This window comes from Acipenser ruthenus, chromosome 21 (assembly GCF_902713425.1).
Source record: "Acipenser ruthenus chromosome 21, fAciRut3.2 maternal haplotype, whole genome shotgun sequence".
NCBI classification, from domain to species: Eukaryota; Metazoa; Chordata; class Actinopteri; order Acipenseriformes; family Acipenseridae; genus Acipenser; species Acipenser ruthenus.
Genome location: NC_081209.1, coordinates 7361573 through 7381918, shown reverse-complemented (window position 1 = coordinate 7381918; position 20346 = coordinate 7361573). Strand labels below are relative to the sequence as shown.

At 39.8% G+C, this 20346-nt stretch overlaps 2 protein-coding genes across 4 annotated transcripts; one reads left to right on the top strand and one right to left on the bottom strand.

Moving 5' to 3' along the window:
- Positions 1-86: 86 nt before the first annotated feature.
- LOC117427763 (ubiquitin-conjugating enzyme E2 G1-like) lies at positions 87-10129 on the bottom strand. Of its 2 annotated transcripts, none has more exons than XM_034046026.3 (6): positions 9924-10129; positions 7942-8044; positions 7351-7448; positions 6850-7028; positions 2019-2135; positions 87-1318 (listed from the first exon to the last, which is right to left on the bottom strand). In XM_034046026.3, exons 1-5 carry the CDS (start codon positions 9964-9966, stop codon positions 2049-2051), a joined length of 510 nt encoding a protein of 169 aa, XP_033901917.1. In that variant the 5' UTR covers positions 9967-10129; the 3' UTR covers positions 87-1318; positions 2019-2048. The 2 variants fall into 2 exon arrangements, with proteins under 2 accessions (XP_033901917.1, XP_033901916.1); XM_034046025.3 differs by having other exon boundaries at positions 87-1657; positions 9924-10127.
- Positions 10130-10561: 432 nt separating this feature from the next.
- On the top strand, positions 10562-19371 carry LOC117428461 (anaphase-promoting complex subunit 7). Of its 2 annotated transcripts, XM_034902254.2 has the most exons (12): positions 10562-10798; positions 11581-11767; positions 12818-12856; positions 12983-13102; positions 13674-13785; positions 13942-14095; positions 14615-14757; positions 15258-15375; positions 16438-16634; positions 17169-17393; positions 17625-17775; positions 18462-19371. In XM_034902254.2, the coding sequence occupies exons 1-12, from the start codon at positions 10698-10700 to the stop codon at positions 18649-18651; spliced, it is 1737 nt and encodes a 578-aa protein (XP_034758145.1). In that variant the 5' UTR covers positions 10562-10697; the 3' UTR covers positions 18652-19371. The 2 variants fall into 2 exon arrangements, with proteins under 2 accessions (XP_034758145.1, XP_034758147.1); XM_034902256.2 differs by lacking the exon at positions 12818-12856.
- Positions 19372-20346: the final 975 nt, after the last annotated feature.

Below are 20346 nucleotides of genomic sequence, written 5' to 3'. Positions count from 1 at the left end.
AGGAGATACATTTAACACAGGTTTAAGTCTGTGCCTATATACATGAATAAAACAAATTAATTGAACTGAATTCAGTCCAGACAGCATTATTTAAGTGTTTCTCATTTTTATTGGGCTCAGATTAAATACAATTTACAGAGAGAAACAAAACAAAACAAAACTTAAAACAAGTAAAAGGAACTGGGGTAACAATTTAACACAATAAATTGACCTAACATTAAATTATTTGCATAAAAAAACCACCTAACAAACTGACAAAATAAAGGGTGCGTAGGTTTACAGGCCTATTGCTTGATGACATTTGGTACTTTGTCACAGTCACCCCTGGTCCATGACAAAAAAAACCTTTTCGTACCCAAGCCTTGAATTAACTAAAGGTAAAAAAAAAGCCATTTTTTTATTTTATTTAAATCAAATGGGACTATTCTGTCAGCCAAAGTCAATAGAGGAGTATGTGATATACTACACTATAATTAGGGCTTCTGATTTTGTGTTTTTTTACCCTGACTTTTTATACTCTCCTTTAAGAATTAAATTGATACCTGTTAAGCCACTCGTGCAACTCAGTCACAACTGAGAGACGTGTTAATAGTAAAACTGACTTAATTTACAGTTTTTTTTTCTGTGAAACTAAATGGGGCTTTTTAAAAAAAAAAAAAAAATCATCTCAGCCTTAATTTTTCATTTACAAGCAGAATGTACAAATGAGATCGCAACGTTAAGCGACTAATCTTTATTATAGCTATAATGCAAAGAAAGTACTTTATGCTGGGCACACTATTACAATCCTTATGCGTAAGTAACCATTTACATTAATACAGAGGAGTCGCTTCTGCTTTGAAATGAAAAAGACTTTTCACAGAAAACAACCTGTAAATTAAATCAATTTTACGATTAACACACTACTCAGTTGTGATGGAGATACAGGAATGGCTTAACAGGGATCAATTGCATTTTTAAAAAGGAGTAGAGAAGTCAGCATAAAACACCAAAAGCCTTAACTATAATAAGCCTGACTATAATATAATACCAGAGTGGTATACAATATACATGTTGTTAGCAATGATTTTAAGAATACCTTTCTATGACATTACAGATTGGACTGAATACATTCTTCAAAAACATTTACTTCCACATTTTAAAAATACAGAAACACCTGCCATATCACTGTCAACAGGGGTGAAAGGCACAAGCAATTGCATGTGTTTTTTAACTGGCAGTAGAACTAGAACTGGATCAGGACTTTGGTACTGCTAGGGTTTACACAGCATGTACTAGGGTGAAAAATACAGGTGTCCCTTACGATCTATCTGTCTCACTGGAAAGAAAACACAAAAAGAAACCTCAAAATTGCATAAGAAACCTGGCGTGAAGTAGAAGCCATCTGCAGCATTTATAAAAGCAAGTCATTTACAGTAGTGACATATCTTACATTGGTTAGAATATTCAAAATAAATAAATGTACAATTCCAGGTAGTAAACTAAAGTTATTTAACTTTTTCAAATTTGTATTTATTTTTGTATTATGTATCTTCAGAGCACAAGCCTTTCAGATGGCTACAGCAAGTTCCTGATGATCAGCAAAAACAGGGTGTAAAATACATAACCCAGCCTTAGTGGAAGACCAAAAGTATTTCATTCAGTCCTTCTTATAAACCTGGAACAGGAAAAAAAAAATGTTTCTAATGATTTAAGGGTATCCTATTGGCTCCAGATTCTCTTGGGGTTAAGATCGATTAATTCAGACTTTAATGGATTAATCAAAGTAGCCCTGCAAGAGTACTTACCGAAATTGCCCCCTTTGTTGCAACTTAATTTGAATGAATGTTTTATACTGTTAAGACTACTGCAATTCCATATATCTTTTGGGACTTAAGATATGGGATTGATTCATCATTCACATGCTTGGATTAATCCATTTAGAAAGGAAGCAATTATGTAATATTGTAAACAGACTGACTCTGGTTAACTGTTCTTAAAAATCTTTCACTCGTGCTAATTTTATGACATTCACTTACCCCCTAGATTCTAGAGGCGAGCGCTGAAGACTAGTCGAAGGCCATTTCCTGACTTTTCCGTACACACCTCGCCACCTTCCTCTTGAATTCACCATTCGGGTCCTCCCGCCACTCCTTCTGCAATAGCAAAGTGAATTTCAATATGGGATGCGTCTCTCTGAAGTGACAGCACCTTCACAATAAAAACACAAAAAGCGCAGAGAATTGATCTCTACAGAAATACGCAAAGTGTTTACTTCAGAGGTATTTAATGAAATAAAGAAGAATTAATCCACGGTTATGCGTTTGTTTTAAAAGCTTACAGACCTTCAAGCTTTTTGTTTTAAATGTGTCACAGCAGAACACTGTCAAGGACAAAAGAAAAAACTTTCCTGGCAAACCATCCCAATTAAATGGAAACCTGCTGAATAATGTTACGTTAACATAAGAACATAAGAAGGTTTACAAACGAGGAGGACATTCATCCCATCTCGCTCGTTTGGTTGTTATTATTTTATTATTTATTTCTTAGCAGACGCCCTTATCCAGGGCGACTTACAATTGTTACAAGATATCACATTATTTTTTTTATTTTTTTTACACATTATGTTTACATACAATTACCCATTTATACAGTTGGGTTTTTACTGGAGCAATCTAGGTAAAGTACCTTGCTCAAGGGTACAGCAGCAGTGTACCCACCTGGAATTGAACCCACGACCCTCCGGTCAAGAGTCCAGAGCCCTAACCACTACTTCACACTGCTGCCCAAATAGTAGCTTATTGATCCCAGAATCTCATCAAGCCGCTTCTTGAAGGATCCCAGGGTGTCAGCTTCAGCAACATTACTGGGGAGTTGGTTCCAGACCCTCACAATTCTCGGTGTAAAAAAGTGCCTCCTATTTTCTGTTCTGAATGCCCCTTTATCTAATCTCCATTTGTGACCCCTGGTCCTTGTTTCTTTTTTCAGGTCAAAAAAAGTCCCCTGGGTCGACATTGTCTATACCTTTTAGGATTTTGAATGTTTGAATCAGATCGCCTCAAAAGAAGACTACGAACTAGACTACTGAATTACATACCGCTTTGTAGTTTTCCCCATATACCTAACAAAAAAACTGTCAATTTGAAATCTAATATGAAATACTGGACTACTATTATGGCTTCCGGTAGATTTTTGCAATATCACATATTGTAGTTTCTTTGATTATATATATATATATATATATATATATATATATATATATATATATATATATATATATATATATATATATATATAAAATATACAATCTATCTATATATATATACATTATATATATATATATATATATATATATATATATATATATATATATATATATATATATATACACATACATACATACACACACACACACTATATATATATATTATATACAGTACTGTGCAAAAGTTTTAGGCAGGTGTGAAAAAATGCTGTAAAGTAAGAATGCTTTCAAAAATAGACATGTTAATAGATTATATTTAACAATTAACTAAATGCAAAGTGAGTGAACAGAAGAAAAATCTAAATCAAATCCATATTTGGTGTGACCACCCTTTGCCTTCAAAACAGCATCAATTCTTCTAGGTACACTTGCACAAAGTCAGGGATTTTGTAGGCATATAGTCAGGTGTATGATTAAACAATTATACCAAACAGGTGCTAATGATCATCAATTCAATATGTAGGTTGAAACACAATCATTCACTGAAACAGAAACAGCTGTGTAGGAGGAATAAAACTGGGTGAGGAACAGCCAAACTCAGCTAACAAGGTGAGGTTGCTGAAGACAGTTTACTGTCAAAAGTCATACACCATGGCAAGACTGAGCACAGCAACAAGACACAAGGTAGTTATACTGCATCAGCAAGGTCTCTCCCAGGCAGAAATTTCAAGGCAGACAGGGGTTTCCAGATGTGCTGTCCAAGCTCTTTTGAAGAAGCACAAAGAAACGGGCAACGTTGAGGACCGTAGACGCAGTGGTCGGACAAGGAAACTTACTGCAGCAGATGAAAGACACATCATGCTTACTTCCCTTTGCAATCGGAAGATGTCCAGCAGTGCCATCAGCTCAGAATTGGCAGAAAACAGTGGGACCCTGGTACACCCATCTACCGTCCGGAGAAGTCTGGTCAGAAGTGGCCTTCATGGAAGACTTGCGGCCAAAAAGCCATACCTCCGACGTGGAAACAAGGCCAAGCGGCTCGACTATGTACGAAAACACAGGAACTGGGGTGCAGAAAAATGGCAGCAGGTGCTCTGGACTGATGAGTCAAAATTTGAAATATTTGGCTGTAGCAGAAGGCAGTTTGTTCGCCAAAGGGCTGGAGAGCGGTACACGAATGAGTGTCTGCAGGCAACAGTGAAGCATGGTGGAGATTCCTTGCAAGTCTGGGGCTGCATTTCTGCAAATGGAGTTGGGGATTTGGTCAGAATTAATGGTCTCCTCAATGCTGAGAAGTACAGGCAGATACTTATCCATCATGCAATACCATTAGGGAGGCATCTGATTGGCCCCAAACTTATTCTGCAGCATGACAACGACCCCAAACATACAGCAAAAGTCATTAAGAACTATCTTCAGCGTAAAGAAGAACAAGGAGTCCTGGAAGTGATGGTATGGCCCCCACAGAGCCCTGATCTCAACATCATCGAGTCTGTCTGGGATTACATGAAGAGAGAGAAGCAACTGAGGCTGCCTAAATCCACCGAAGAACTGTGGTTAGTTCTCCAAGATGTTTGGGCCAACCTACCTGCCAAGTTCCTTCAAAAACTGTGTGCAAGTGTACCTAGAAGAATTGATGCTGTTTTGAAGGCAAAGGGTGGTCACACCAAATATTGATTTGATGTAGATTTTTCTTCTGTTCACTCACTTTGCATTTTGTTAATTGATAAATATAAACTATTAACATGTAAATTTTTGAAAGCATTCTTACTTTACAGCATTTTTTCACACCTGCCTAAAACTTTTGCACAGTACTGTGTATACAGACGTGCTCAAATTTGTTGGTACCCTTACAGCTCATTGAAATAATGCTTCATTCCTCCTGAAAAGTTATGAAATTAAAAGCTATTTTATCATGTATACTTGCATGCCTTTGGTATGTCATAGAATAAAGCAAAGAAGCTGTGAAAAGAGATGAATTATTGCTTATTCTACAAAGATATTCTAAAATGGCCTGGACACATTTCTTGGTACCCCTTAGAAAAGATAATAAATAATTGGATTATAGTGATATTTCAAACTAATTAGTTTCTTTAATTAGTATCACACATGTCTCCAATCTTGTAATCAGTCATTCAGCCTATTTAAATGGAGAAAAGTAGTCACTGTGCTGTTTGGTATCATTGTGTGCACCACACTGAACATGGACCAGAGAAAGCAAAGGAGAGAGTTGTCCGAGGAGATCAGAAAGAAAATAATAGACAAGCATGGTAAAGGTAAAGGCTACAAGACCATCTCCAAGCAGCTTGATGTTCCTGTGACAACAGTTGCAAATATTATTAAGAAGTTTAAGGTCCATGGAACTGTAGCCAACTTCCCTGGGCGGCGGCCGCAAGAGGAAAATCGACCCCAGATTGAACAGAAGGATAATGCGAATGGTAGAAAAAGAACCAAGGATAACTGCCAAAGAGATACAAGCTGAACTCCAAGGTGAAGGTACGTCAGTTTCTGATCGCACCATCCATCGCTTTTTGAGCGAAAGTGGGCTCCATGGAAGAAGACCCAGGAGGACTCCACTTTTGAAAGAAAAACATAAAGCCAGACTGGAATTTGCTAAAATGCATATTGACAAGCCACAATCCTTCTGGGAGAATATCCTTTGGACAGATGAGTCAAAACTGGAGCTTTTTGGCAAGTCACATCAGCTCTATGTTCACAGACGAAAAAATGAAGCTTTCAAAGAAAAGAACACCATAACTACAGTGAAACATGGAGGAGGCTCGGTTATGTTTTGGGGCTGCTTTGCTGCGCCTGGCACAGGGTGCCTTGAATCTGTGCAGGGCACAATGAAATCTCAAGACTATCAAGGCATTCTGGAGCGAAACGTACTGCCCAGTGTCAGAAAGCTCTGTCTCAGTCGCAGGTCATGGGTCCTCCAACAGGATAATGACCCAAAACACACAGCTAAAAGCACCCAAGAATGGATAAGAACAAAACATTGGACTATTCTGAAGTGGCCTTCTATGAGTCCTGATCTGAATCCTATCGAACATCTATGGAAAGAGCTGAAACTTGCAGTCTGGAGAAGGCACCCATCAAACCTGAGACAGCTGGAGCTGTTTGCTCAGGAAGAGTGGGCCAAACTACCTGTTAACAGGTGCAGAAGTCTCATTGAGAGCTACAGAAAACGTTTGATTGCAGTGATTGCCTCTAAAGGTTGTGCAACAAAATATTAGGTTAGCAGTCCCATCATTTTTGTCCATGCCATTTTCATTTGTTTTCTTATTTACAATATTATGTTGAATAAAAAATCAAAAGCAAAGTCTGATTTCTATTAAATATGGAATAAACAATGGTGGATGCCAATTACTTTTGTCAGTTTCAAGTTACTTCAGAGAAAATTGTGCATTCTTCGTTTTTTATGGAGGGGTACCAACAAATTTGAGCATGTCTGTGTATATATATTATATATATATATATATATATATATATATATATATATATATACACACATACACACATACACTTATTTATTTATTTTTTTAAATGGTCTCAATCCTAAAATTCTAGGCAACGCATAGCTGTAGAAATGCAAGAACACTCATCCGTTGTGTGTGTGTGTGTGTGTGTTAGTTCATTATTAAAATCAATGCTGCTCCACTCACGCCTGCGTCGACGTTGGCGGGCGAGTCGCTGTTGGGGTCGGCCAGCATGGAGATCACACTGATCATGATGGTCTCCACAGTGTGGATGGGCAGCCAGCGCTCTTCTGGCTTCTCATACCCAAACTTGTCCTCACCGGGCTCGTGTAGGATTGAGATGCAGACGTCACCATTTTTAGCAACTTGGGAAAACACAAGGGAAATTACAAGCAGGCCAGTAGTCAGAAGGTTTTGAAAACATCTGTGAACTAATCTGCAAACCTTGGCCAGATTCACAATCTCTGCCAATTCCATTATGGTTTTTTCATATGCGTTGGACATATAATTCCCTTACTCTGTTACAAGACTAAGAAGTTAAGAATAGTTATATGTGTGTCAATGTGAAACGTAGATATTCTAGTAGATTAGTTCTCTCATAGAAGTGTTGAATGTTATTATCTAAAGATGTAATGATTCTGCTGAACGTCTCCCAGGAGGTTCAATGCAGCAGATGCAGATTCTTACCATTCGGATGCCAGAGTTCAGTAATGAACTTCATCTTAGGGGGCCGCAAAGGGTAGTCATAGGGAAAGGTCAGGTAAGCCTTGAAAAACCCGCCTTCACTAAAATAAAATACAAACAAAATAAGGGAAGCCGAGTCATACTCAGAAATTGCTTAAAAACCTGAAGCACTTTCACTGTTGTGCATGGTGCTTTTAGTGTCTATATTAACACAGTTGATTTCACCCAGTAAAGTTGTCACTGTCAAATACTACCTTTTTGGCAATATTTCTTCAATTATTTTCTTTTCCTATAAACCCTTTCCTGCTATATTTTCTAAATTAAATTCTGCATGAATGCACCGGATCCCCACTTCACCAGCGCTACGCTGGTTTTAACATGTTTGCGAGTTTCACAATGCTACCAAGCAAGCAACCGGTTATAACTTTGCCAATACGCAATCCCAGCAATATAAAAAAATAGGGATCACAATGATGCACATGATGCCACTTAAGCAACTAAACTAGACACAGCTTATTAAGCAGCCAACATAGCTTTACCATGCTTGGCAATACAAACCAACACACAGCTGTAGCTTAAAACCTGTGCACTTACAACAGTGTGTCTTGTGGTCCAATAATGACGACCTCCCATTTGTAGATGTCATTGTCATCTATCAGCCCAGCGGAAAACCCTTCCACTGGGTTCTTGTTGAGTTCTGCAATGAGAGAAGATAGGATTGCTACTATGCGACAAAGCCAACCAACACTGAAATACATAATCGCTGCCACAGTCCGTTAAATCTGCTGAGGGCCTAGTTCATCTCTTGTGCAGCTTGATGAGAAATGAGAACGATGCACCATTATAAATACATTACATTCTAGGTTAGGCACAAACTTGGTTTCTATTAATTTCCATGGAAATAGGTCATGCCCTCTGCCATGCTCCTGAGGCATAGCATAAGTATACTGTCTAGGCAAGGTAATGGCTGTAGATACCAGAATACATGACTAGTTTATACTGAAACTGGTTAAATACAGCTCAAGTGGACCAAGGGGGGGTAGTTGACCCTTTAAAGCAATTTTAAATGATCAAACATTATTTGTCTAGGTCAACACAATATGAACAAAAAAAAATAGATTCAAGGCCATCAAAATGGCAATTTCAATCACTTTCAGACACCATCTCCCCACATGAGGCATAAGCTACACAGCTCTTTTGCATGCACAGGACATACACCTTCCCAATACTGTACTGGTACCCCTTCTCCATCACTTGTGATGTTATGCATAATCAAGTACAAATGGAGGAAACACTCCCACTTCAACTACAATTACCTTAATCACAAAAAAAAAAACACAGATATCATACTTCACATTTCCAGCACTGCTGTGGACGAGAGGGGCCTCAGCATCAGCAGCCCTTGTTATCAGAACAGAACTGCTCCCCACTAACCCAGCACCCAGTACCCATTGTGTGTATGTACTATACATGTAACATTTCAAGAACACCTACCTTTGCCTTTACTACTGTATTATAACAGAGGGGGAAAAAAAGGAATCTAATAATTAGCAAAACCATTTTTCAAACAATAGAGAGATGTACAGTACCCAGTACCTACTGTTATATTACCATCAAGTGAAACATGAAGTTAGGCAGGGCAGCCGATAAATACACTGCCTGTGTTAAAATAGGCTATGAATCGGAAAGTATTAAACAGTGGCTATTTCATATAAGGTGCGAGGTTACAGGTACGTTACCTTCACAGTTTCCCCCAGATACAAGAGAACAATAAACGGTGCATGCCGGGTAAGTACCAAGTTCAACAGAGCAAGAGGATTTTTTAAATTTTTTTAACACACCACAAGTCGTGGTATTAAAACAAAGTCATCAGCCATTGACTCAGAATTAACACTATATTTTGCGAAAGCAGCTCATTATTCCTTTTTTCTAAAGCTGTCACATTTGGGTGGCTATTTAATGGCTAGCCTCAGACAAAGTGTTCTGGGTTATTTATAAAAAGAATAATAATATACATGCTTTAATATTATAATGTCAGAAACGATCTCCGGCACAACACGAACAGGTCAGTAATGAGAAATTAAACACAAAAGTTAATAACGGTTCCCTTGAATGCCCCTTGATGATGATCTCATAATTGAGACGACCAGAAAAACACCATTCTTTGGTTTGAACCACTAAGACTTCGTTTGTGACTGCGTGACAGTATTAAAACAAGAACAAGTTATCGTGCAAGTAAAGAGTTGCTGTTGTTCATTTTAAAATGTGTATTAAAAGGGCATTGCATACAAATAACTAACAAACAACGTGTCGCAGCTATACGCGCCGCAATTAAAACAAATGACAAATGAAATTAAACATGCTATGTCACACTGTTCTGTTCAAAACTGTAATTAAACGTGAAACACATTGCCCAATAACAAAATACACACCGCAATATAACCGAGAAGGATACTTTCTTCAGAAAACATTATACATGGAAGGAAGTATTTTTTAAGAACCTAAATAATGCTTTGTAAACAAATCAACCATGACTAGTTTTGACCTTTTTATTTTTTTTAAAAGCGAATGTTTACCTGCCAGCTGTTTCCTCAAGAGCAGCACTGACTGTTCAGTCATGGTTTATGGGCTTATAAAGATGGATATAAAAAGCTGTAAAAACAATACAGATAGATAAATAAAGTAAAGTGAATGAAATGAAGTCTACCGACCGCCTTCCAAGTATTGCGCTGCTGTTGCCTGCCTGACACATTCAGAGCTCCTGGACTGATTTAACACCCCTACACCGCATGCGCGTAGGAGCTGGAGACGCGGGGTTGCCCGACTTACTCCTGGTTAAAAATAACACTGCAGCAAGCAGCATGCAAGCGAACTAAACACTGGGAAGGTTTATAAAAATAACGAAATAAAACTGTGCACCGTCTCATAAATTTATCGTAAACTAAAGTACTGTACGTACCATTTCTGTGTATACCCAGTACAGTACAGTACATGCAATTAAACTTTACCAGTATTTATATATGTATACCGCAGTATAAGAATCATGACACTCTTAATAAACTGTCATTTAATATTTAGCAAAAATTACATTTTTTATGACAACTCGTTCTGTATCCGAGTTCAGATTTGTTGTGCAAAATAATATAGGATTAAGACGGGCAGAACTAAAGCCACATACGTAAGACCTCATAAGGTCCCCGAGGCGCCATTTTTAATGCAAAATAATTGTAGGCCGTCTGTGTTCTGTTTGTATTGATCGAGAGAGACAGAGAGTGCCTTGTCTACTGTTCACCTCACAACAAAGATTTTTGCTTTTTTTTGTTCGACAATAACAACAACAACTATATATAATGAACGTGGTAGACCACGTGCGGGAAATGGCAGTAGCTGGCCTCCACTCTAACGTCAGATTATTGAGCAGTATGTTACTGACAATGAGCACCAACAGCACGTACGTATTTCGTGTTGTATCCAAATATTTGACAAGCAGTACAGTATTTATTTTGTGTGTTTTTTTAATATTTCTCGCTAAATGCACTTGCCGTTCTTTGCCGATACGTCTAACTAAAGCATAACCTTTGTTTTAAAACTACCAAACATTTACTTTCCCCCGATTGATAGAGACTGTGTGCTTTTGACGGGAAGCGTTGTGATCATGGTGCTTTCTGAATAACGTTATAATCATACTACACCAGAAAACAAAAACGTTAAAACGTACTTAAACGCATTAATGCAATGTGCCTCAGTATTTGTTGTCAAAAAACAGTGTTCAAATCAACATAGTTGCAGTAATGTAGATTACCCCAGTGTGTCGCCTGACAATGAAACAGTTGGGCTATTTAAAAAAAAATGAAAAAAGTTACATGTTACTGATTTTGTCAGCTGCAGTTTACCTGCAAATTATAATCTCTTGACCACAAGAGGCCTAGTGACAAAGTATGTTTCATGGACACAGGAAGCTGCGTCTTTGTATCTATCTTTGGTGACTGAATGTAGTCTAAACAAAACATTAGGCCCACTAGAGTATTGGTGATCTTGGGGTGAATGTTCGTTTTTATCATATAAACAACGCTAGCACGGACTAGAAAGAATTCAACATGGACATTTTTGGTTAGCGCTTTTAAAGTGATTTAGCAATGCACTATATCAGGTTTTACAACCAAGTTTGTCCCGCTTGAAAATGATGCTGTACGTATTTAATTCTGTATGCAGTTTTTGTTTGTTTGTTTCCAGGGAGTTGTTTTCGCCTTCACAGAAGTATCAGCTGCTGGTGTACCATGCTGATGCTCTCTTTCATGATAAGGAGTATCGGAATGCAGCATGCAAGTACACTATGGCATTACAGCAGAAGAAGAGCCTAAGCAAGACTTCTAAAGTGAGACCGTTCCCTGGGAGCACCACATCCTCCCCACAGGCCCAGGTAGACAGATCAGCCAAGTTAATGCTTGAGAGCTGTGGTTCCACTGCCCAGTGTTACTCAGATGTGACAATAAGCTCATAGAGCACTTGTAGTACAGCATGACCTCAGTTTAATTAGAAGCCTGTGCACAAAGGGGCAGTTATATGTCATTTCACAGTCACCATCACTTATCACAGAGATGGAAATAAGACTCCCATTGCATAGCAGGTTGATCCATTGCTGGCTTTACTGTGTTAAAGACACACCTGAGCTTGTTACCTATACATCGGGGCTAATCAAGTTTGTAGTAAAACCTGGAACGTGTGAAATTGCTATGCAATAGATGTCTTCTTTTCATCCATGTTATCACCAGATTGAAATGTCTTGGTCAGAATATAATGGGTGTCAATGAGGATAGCTCCTGATAAGATCATTTTGGTTATTGTCACATTCTGGTTAATATCATGTTAGTCACACACCTGATTTCTGTCCGACTTGGTATCACTGGGATTGAAAAGCCTGAGATGAGAAGGTTTCCATGTAAGTATCTGTACAGTATTTGAATGTTCCGAACATAAAGTTCCGTAGCACAATAAAGCACACACAACTCTGCAATGTGTATTATTACAGAATTCTTTTGTTTTTAATTGTTACAACATGTTAAAATAGTAGACTGTATATTTAAGACATTCCATTAATGTACACTATGATCATCAATGCAATACCTTGTAGTATATTTCACAGCAAAATACACTTGTTGTTTCAACACTCTGTGTTGCAATGCTTATTTTGCCAGGTTATTGGTGAACTGATAACATCAACATATTATCCCCATTTGTTCCCAGTCCTTTTGAAGTGGTATCAAATGACTGTTCATAATTATAAGGGTCCTCCTGATTAAAACAAGTGCAAAGTATTCCTCCCCATTTGTTTTACTTGAAGCAATTAAACAATTGTATCCTTGTGAAACTAACAAGAAACAACGCAAAACACTAACTGAACTATTCCCATATGCAACTAAATTGTTTCTTACTAGTTTTATACTTGATGATGTTTTTTTTTTCCTTACAGAAAAAAGGGGGTCAAACTTTGCACTCGCTTCAAAATCAGGTATTATATAGTCTCTCTCTCTTTATGTTCTTAGTTCTTTTATAGGCTATTAAAATACACCTTGGTTACCTATTTGTTGTAGTGTACATCTCCTTAAGCAAAACGCTGTTGCCTTGTTTCTTCCAGACCCTGCCCTCTGAGATTGAAGTGAGGTATAAAATAGCTGAGTGCTACACCATTCTGAAGCTGGACAAAGATGCCATCGCAGTGCTGGAAGGGATTCCCACCAGACAGAGGACTCCCAAGGTTAGCTGCACCTGTTGGCATGCACGGCAGTATTTCATGGTTGTCAGAGTTTATACAGTACCCTTGTTCCTTTTGTTTTTCTTTTGTGTAAATCACATTTACACTACCTTCCCCTTCCATTTTCCAAACTCGCGTACGCTCCTTATTTTGGTATGTGTGATCACGGCAGCTACATTAATACAAGGACCAGTTTATCTGGCAAGTGATTTTAAAGTGCTTTTCCAGGATACGGTAGCATATCTAAAAACTGGACAAGTCAAAATAAATAGCCTGTTTCCAAGGAATAGGCACTAACTTTGCAGAACGATAACACATTAAATAGTTTAAGCGTTTTCACTGTATACTGTTGTGTTCAGAGTATAGCATGCACTCATTTAAATATTATAGAGGATAATGAAGAGGATGAGTGGAATGCATGTGTGTTTTACACTGGTACTCAGCTATATCTGAAAATGATTGTATAGAGTATATATACTGAAAAGGCATAGAGAAGATTAATGTACTGGTGTTCTGTTGTGAGTGGTGTTATCCTTCCTATACTGTTATAGCCTTGTGATTTTTTCTTCTTCAGATTAACATGATGCTGGCTAATCTGTACAAGAAGGCTGGGCAGGAGCGCTCGGCTGTGACCAGCTACAAGGAAGTCATCAGACAGTGTCCCCTCGCTCTTGATGCCATCATAGGTGCTATCTTCATTCCGATGCATTTTACACGTTATCTCATTTTCCAGCCACTCCGTCTTCTCTGCTTAGATCATTATTTGCCAGCAGAAATTGTTTGAGTGTTACTGTGGGGAGGCATATAAGCATTGTCTTTTAACCAATAAACGCGTGTTGTAGGTCTGCTGTCGCTGTCTGTGAAAGGTGCAGAAGTGGCTTCAATGGCTATGGATGTGATTCAGAGCATCCCCAATCTGGACTGGCTGTCAGTGTGGATAAAGGCGTATGCTTTCATACATTCTGGTGATAACATGAGAGCCATCAACACCATCTGGTAAGCAGGGTGAGGAATTGGGGGCTTGATGTTAAGCTTTTATTGTTTACTGTTAACTGGAGGTGGAAGGAAGTACTGCCTGAGATTCTCAGTAATAATATCATATATGATATAGTAATACATGCATAAAATAAATTCAGCAAAGCCTAACACACACATCTTAATAGGCTGTCCCACGAAAATAGAAAACTGGAGCAGAGTCATACATGAAGGAGGTAGACTGAGGTAGTTTTAGCAATAGGGATATAATTGGTCAGTTTAACTTGTTGGTATGTAAAGTAGCAGGCTATAGAGTTATAGAGAGTGCTTATAAAGCTTAGCAGGGAAACCGTAGAGAAACATTTAGAAAGGGCCGTCTGTGCCTTCAGAAAATCCCAGTGCTTTTCATAGAGCATTGAAGTGAGGGAATCAGTGTGCTTAGCAATATACATCAGCCATTCTTCTTTGTGTGCCTCACTGAAATGAAGTACTGTTTTAGATGTTGCTTAGCCTAACCCCCTCCCTTGCTCTCTCTCCAAGCTCCCTGGAGAAGAAGTCCCTGCTTCGTGATAACGTGGATTTGCTGATTAGCCTTGCAGACCTGTATTTCAGAGCTGGGGACACGAAGAACTCTATCCTCAAGTTTGAGCAGGCCCAGATGCTGGACCCCTATGTGATCAAAGGTGAGCCTTACAAAGAGGCTGTGCGAATGTATCACCCCAGAGCTCTTTAGACAGGCAGACAGACAGACAGACAGACAGGCAGACATCCACGCAAGCAGACAGACAGACAGACAGGCAGGCAGGCAGGCAGGCAGGCAGGCAGACATACAGACACACACCCACCCACATCACCGGGCAACAAAACTACACCAGTAAGCAGTTTCTGTTTTTCAGTTCCATTTCTATTTCCGTTGTAAGATCAAAGGAATTGGAATTGATATGTTAGAGACATTAATAATTGCTGGGATTGTTTATCTGTTTTCATTTGAAGCCAATTTAATTGACTAAGTGCCTTCACTTTAAGTGATTTGTTGCCTTTGTGAGACGCTCATTTTACCAGAATACAGCACTAGTACGAATTGCAATTGTGATCAAAATGGAATTGGAATGAGGAATTGATTTTAAAAAAGAAATGAAATTGACCCAGACCCTGGTGGTAAACAATGTCTGTCTCTCGTCAGGAATGGACGTGTATGGGTACCTGCTGGCTCGAGAGGGCCATCTAGAGGATGTTGAGGTCCTGGGAGGACGTCTGTTCAACATCTCGGACCAGCATGCTGAACCCTGGGTAATCTCTGGGTAAGTGACCAGGTGCAGGGTGTGCGTAACTTACATTTTAGGAAACAGTAAAAAGAAACAGTGTAGATGTAACGCTTCTTTTCCACTGTACAGCTGAGCCGCGCCGGGTCCGTCCTGAGCCCTCGCGGTAAGGAGAGTCTGGGTTGTTTTTCCACTGCAGAGCCGAGCTGTGTTACTGACATCACACGCAATGAAAGACAGTTATTAATTATTGTTATTAATTAACTCAGTTTGCCAAAAGATGCGCAAACAAATGGTGTTCAAAAATGAATAGACCAACGGTACAGCTGTTTCTTGTATCGCTATATTTTGTAAATATATTTAGGAATGTCTTTATAATCAACATAATCAACACATTGTACTGATTATATCGACTTACTAAAGTTAAATTAGTTCTGTTGAAGGGGAAAAAAGAAGGTTTTAAAAATAGGGTTTCCAAAGGTATCTCTCTTAAGGATAGTTTTTGTTTGGGTGTTTAAAGAATCTGTGCGAGCGCAACAAGAGCCTGTAGTTGTATGCATGATTCAGATGTCTTGTGAGGCTGGAGTTACATGGTTTGGTTCTCGCTCGGCTCGACAAATAGCCAGTGGAGAAGCACCCGTACCCGTACTGTACCGAGCTCTCACGGGTCGGATGTGCCAGTGGAGAAGCACCCATACCCGTACCGTACCCAGCTATCACGGGTCGGATGTGCCAGTGGAGAAGCACCCGTACCCGTACCGTACTGAGCCCTCACGGGTCGGATGTGCCAGTGGAGAAGCACCCGTACCAGTACAGTACCCAGCTATCACGGGTCGGATGTGCCAGTGGAGAAGCACCCGTACCCGTACCGTACTGAGCCCTCACGGGTCGGATGTGCCAGTGGAGAAGCACCCGTACCAGTACCGTACTGAGCCCTCACGGGTTGGATGTGCCAGTGGAGAAGCACCCGTACCCGTACCGTACCGAGCCCTCATGGGTCGGATGTGCCAGTGGAGAAGGGGTGTAAAGCTAAGCAGAACAGCAAGAGGATGTAGACTTAATATATGGCTTTTCAGTGTGTTTTTCTGTGTGTGTGTGCAGGTGCCACAGCTTCTACAGTAAGCGGTACTCCCGTGCGCTCTACCTGGGAGCCAAGGCCATCCAGCTGAACAGTAACAGTGTACAGGCCCTGCTGCTGAAGGGAGCTGCTCTGAGGAACATGGTGCGAGTCCAGGAGGCCATCATCCACTTCAGAGAGGCCATGCGCCTCGCCCCCTGCCGTCTGGACTGCTATGAAGGCAAGTGTTGTTATTATACAGTGGTACACACTATGTATTGGCTCCCTGTGGTTTCAGTCAATCATTTAGCTGCTGAATGCATTCTTACTAGTTCATATATACTAATATTGGACTACCTTGCCTACTACATCACCAGGTTGTCCAAGATTAGTGCTAATCGGGGGGGGGTCTGTGTAACCAGATAAAATACTTTCATAATTAACTTGCATTACAATACGTATTTTTTACCAGTAGTCCTAAAATATAAATGAATAATACAGAACGTTTAGTTAAAGGTTCTGACATTTGTGTGTCTTTATTAAAATGTGGTGCAACCTTCTTTGAATTCATCTCAGCTTTTAGGCAACTTAATGTACAAGCTTCTTGCGTGTACAAGCTTCTTGCGAATAATATTGAAATTAGTGTCCACACTTATGGGTAGCATTGTGTTTATAATACTGTACACAAAGCCTGTAGTATTTTTGCCGGGCTGTTGTATGCATAGCACAGACTCTGTTAGTTCAGCTTGTCCCCTGATGCCTTCAATCTCTCCAGGTCTCATTGACTGTTACCTGGCGTCGAACAGTATCCGTGAAGCCATGGGGATGGCGAACAATGTATACAAGACCCTGGGAGCGAACGCACAGACGCTCACCATCCTGGCCACCGTATGTCTGGAGGACCCCATGACACAGGAGAAGGCCAAGACTCTGCTTGACAAGGCGCTGGCACAGAGACCAGACTACATCAAAGCTGTGGTCAAGAAGGGCGAGCTGCTCAGTGAGTGTAACTGCAAAGAGATCTTTTCAGACAGGAGCCTTACATACAGTTTGCATAGATATGCAGTCAGGATTGAAATGGTCACTATTGTCAGGTGGTCTTTCTATACAGTGGGTCTCTAGTGCAGCTAGGACTGTATTTTGCAATAATCAAATAGACTGCAATAAACTTTCTTTTCAAGTGAACACACATGTTTTTTTTTTTTTATTCAAACAACTTTGTTCTTTTCAGGCCGAGAACAGAAATACGAGGAGGGAATTGCTCTGCTGCGGAACGCCCTCGCCAACCAGAGCGACTGTGTGCTGCACAGGATGCTGGGAGATTTCCTGGTGGCTGTCAATGACTATCAGGAGGCCATGGACCAGTACAGCATTGCACTGAGGTAATGAACTGAAGAACCATGTTTGCTTAACCCTGGGTCCAGGGTGTGGATGCAGAACCGCTCACAATTAGTCAAAACTCCAAACAACTAATCGGAAGGTCATTTTCACATATCCAGAAACAGGCTGGACAAAAAAATGAATTTCATGCTGTACTACTTGGCTCAGCTTGCCTGAATTGGTTGTGTAGTGTGTGAAAAGTCTAACCAGAACGGGACGCAGCTTTCAATTGGATGTCAGTGCTCTCCTTTTACCAGACATTTGAGAAACAGGTTTCTGGGTTTTATGAAAATACCCATTGATCTGGCATGCACAATAAACACAGTATTTTAAAGTGTTTTGAAGTTACACAAATTCCTTACCTTTGTAGCTGCATGTTACTGGTAACACGAAGTTCTTATTAAAAATACAAAGACATATTTAATTTGTTCAGTGCCTTTGAGTGCTTGTTATAAAATGGAAGATTTAAGTATTGTTTTGTGATGATAAAATCGTCATAACAGATGACTATTAAACCTGTACTGCTGAACGTCCGGGCCGTACCTAAAGTAACATTCGGTAGTTCAAGATTAAATTTTATGGTCCAGATGTTATGACAAGACCACTTTGATCCTGAAATGAAGCTGGTTGCCTATGCCCAGGTTTTCTCTGTGCTGTTAAAAACCTGAGCCCTGCTGTGTTTTCTCAGCCTGGACCCGAATGACCAGAAGTCTCTGGAGGGCATGCAGAAGATGGAGAAGGAGGAGAGCCCGACGGAGGCGACTGCAGATGAGGATGTGGATGATATGGAGGGCAGCGGGGAGGAAGGGGACCTGGAGGGCAGTGACAGCGAGGCCGCGCAGTGGGCTGACCAGGAGCAGTGGTTTGGCATGCAGTGACCCAGCGAGGCCGCGCAGTGGGCTGACCAGGAGCAGTGGTTTGGCATGCAGTGACCCAGCGAGACCGGGCCAGACAAGGTACCGCCAGAGGAAATCCATCTTCTCATTGACCCTGTGAGCCAGGCACTGACCCCTAACACATAGTGCCACCTGGTGGTAGACTTCACTGCTTGTGAGAATCAAGGATCACACTGTTAGTCAAAGAAGCGTTTGGTCAGCTTAGTGCTTTTGATTCCCAACTTATAATTTTAAGATAATATATTTAGACAAAAGCCGTCTGACCCAGTACTTTTTTGACTAACTGCTGAGAAGAGTGCAGTGTGAGAGTGAACCTGGCAGTGCCTCCCACCGACCTGAAAATGTTACATGTTTTTTTTTTTTCTTTTGAAAAGATTTTTGAATATAAAAAATGTATTTTTGTATTATTTTAATGGAATATCTTTTTTTTCATAACCTGAACTGAAAATCATTGGCTTGTAATATTTGTGTACCTAAGAGCTGCAGGATGAACAGGAACAGTGAAAGGATTTGGTCTTGTTGCACACTGCGCCATGGTCTGTGTGCGTGGAGAGAGTCACATGCCTGCTGCAACTTCTGTGCACTTTATGAATCATTTCCCTTTTGTGGAAAGCTTTCTGATTAAGACTTTTCTAACCAATTTAATCAAGTACTACTTGAGAAGCCCAGAATATGAAAGAATAAAATATTACTTTCACCCTTCTAGCTTCTCACGGTCTATTTATGTTGAATATTGTTGTTTGTATTCTGTGTACTAAATTAGCATGTGTGTTCCGAGATGACAGAGCTTTTTATTCATTTATTATGACTTTAAATGGTGGTGCTTTGTTGATCTTTTTGTTGCCTTGATCTCAACAATTCTTGCAGTGGTCTTAAAGCAGTGTTCATGGAGGGTTATCACACAAGCGAATGCACTCCCTGGCATGCTAATGCTTTGTGAATACAGCCCTTAAGACCCATAAGTTAGTGGACTTATTGTTTACGGATTGGGGATGGCGTCCTGGAGATATTGGTGTCAAATACCTTCTTAGCCTCTAGCTAACTAAAAGAATGTGGATGTGCGATTATGATACAATGTTTCAGGCTGGTATATTCTTAACAATATAACTGAAAAAAATACTTTTATTAAGGTTTCTAAAAAAAAAAGGTTTAATGTACAGAATGCAAAAAGGTTTGTATGAGTTCATAGCTTTTGTGTACATACGTAAAATAACCAGTTTGGTGTAAAAAAAAAAATGTGCTTGTTGGAAAAAACAATTAAATCCATTATGAAAATCTCTGCCTCCACAAATGTGTTGAGTAGTATTTCGAGGTTAATTAGACCTATTCAGCAGGGCGAGGATTCATGCTCTGTATGGTCACTAGTGAATTTATCACAATTGCATTCAGGTATTCTTGGTTCATAGATCACTGTCCCAATAAAAGTGTGCCGATGTAATGCTTTGGCTTCAAAGCACCTCTTACCGTTTACTGTAGCAGAGAACCCTTATTTAATCAACATTGACTTATTTAAAAATGAAATACTCAAATCTGATTCCTAAACAGTGACCCCTGGTGGTGGCACAGGGTTGACTTTTCTGATTGGCACGTGCGTCTTTCTAGTATTATTTTTGGCTCACATATTTATTCACTTTTCAGTGTTAAACATGAATGCTATGTGAAAAGGGTTTTCTGTTG

Bases quoted from the DNA above. Each gene is read 5' to 3' on its own strand.
- LOC117427763 (XM_034046026.3), bottom strand. From the start codon at position 9,966: ATGACTGAACAGTCAGTGCTGCTCTTGAGGAAACAGCTGGCAG. The intron at 8,045-9,923 runs GTAAACATTCGC...CTCTCATTGCAG, and splicing joins CTTGAGGAAACAGCTGGCAG to AACTCAACAAGAACCCAGTG. The intron at 7,029-7,350 runs GTAAGAATCTGC...TGTTTTCCCAAG, and splicing joins TGAACTCTGGCATCCGAATG to TTGCTAAAAATGGTGACGTC.
- LOC117428461 (XM_034902254.2), top strand. From the start codon at position 10,698: ATGAACGTGGTAGACCACGTGCGGGAAATGGCAGTAGCTGGCCTCCAC. The intron at 10,799-11,580 runs GTACGTATTTCG...GTTTGTTTCCAG, and splicing joins ACAATGAGCACCAACAGCAC to GGAGTTGTTTTCGCCTTCAC. The intron at 13,786-13,941 runs GTGCTATCTTCA...CGCGTGTTGTAG, and splicing joins CGCTCTTGATGCCATCATAG to GTCTGCTGTCGCTGTCTGTG.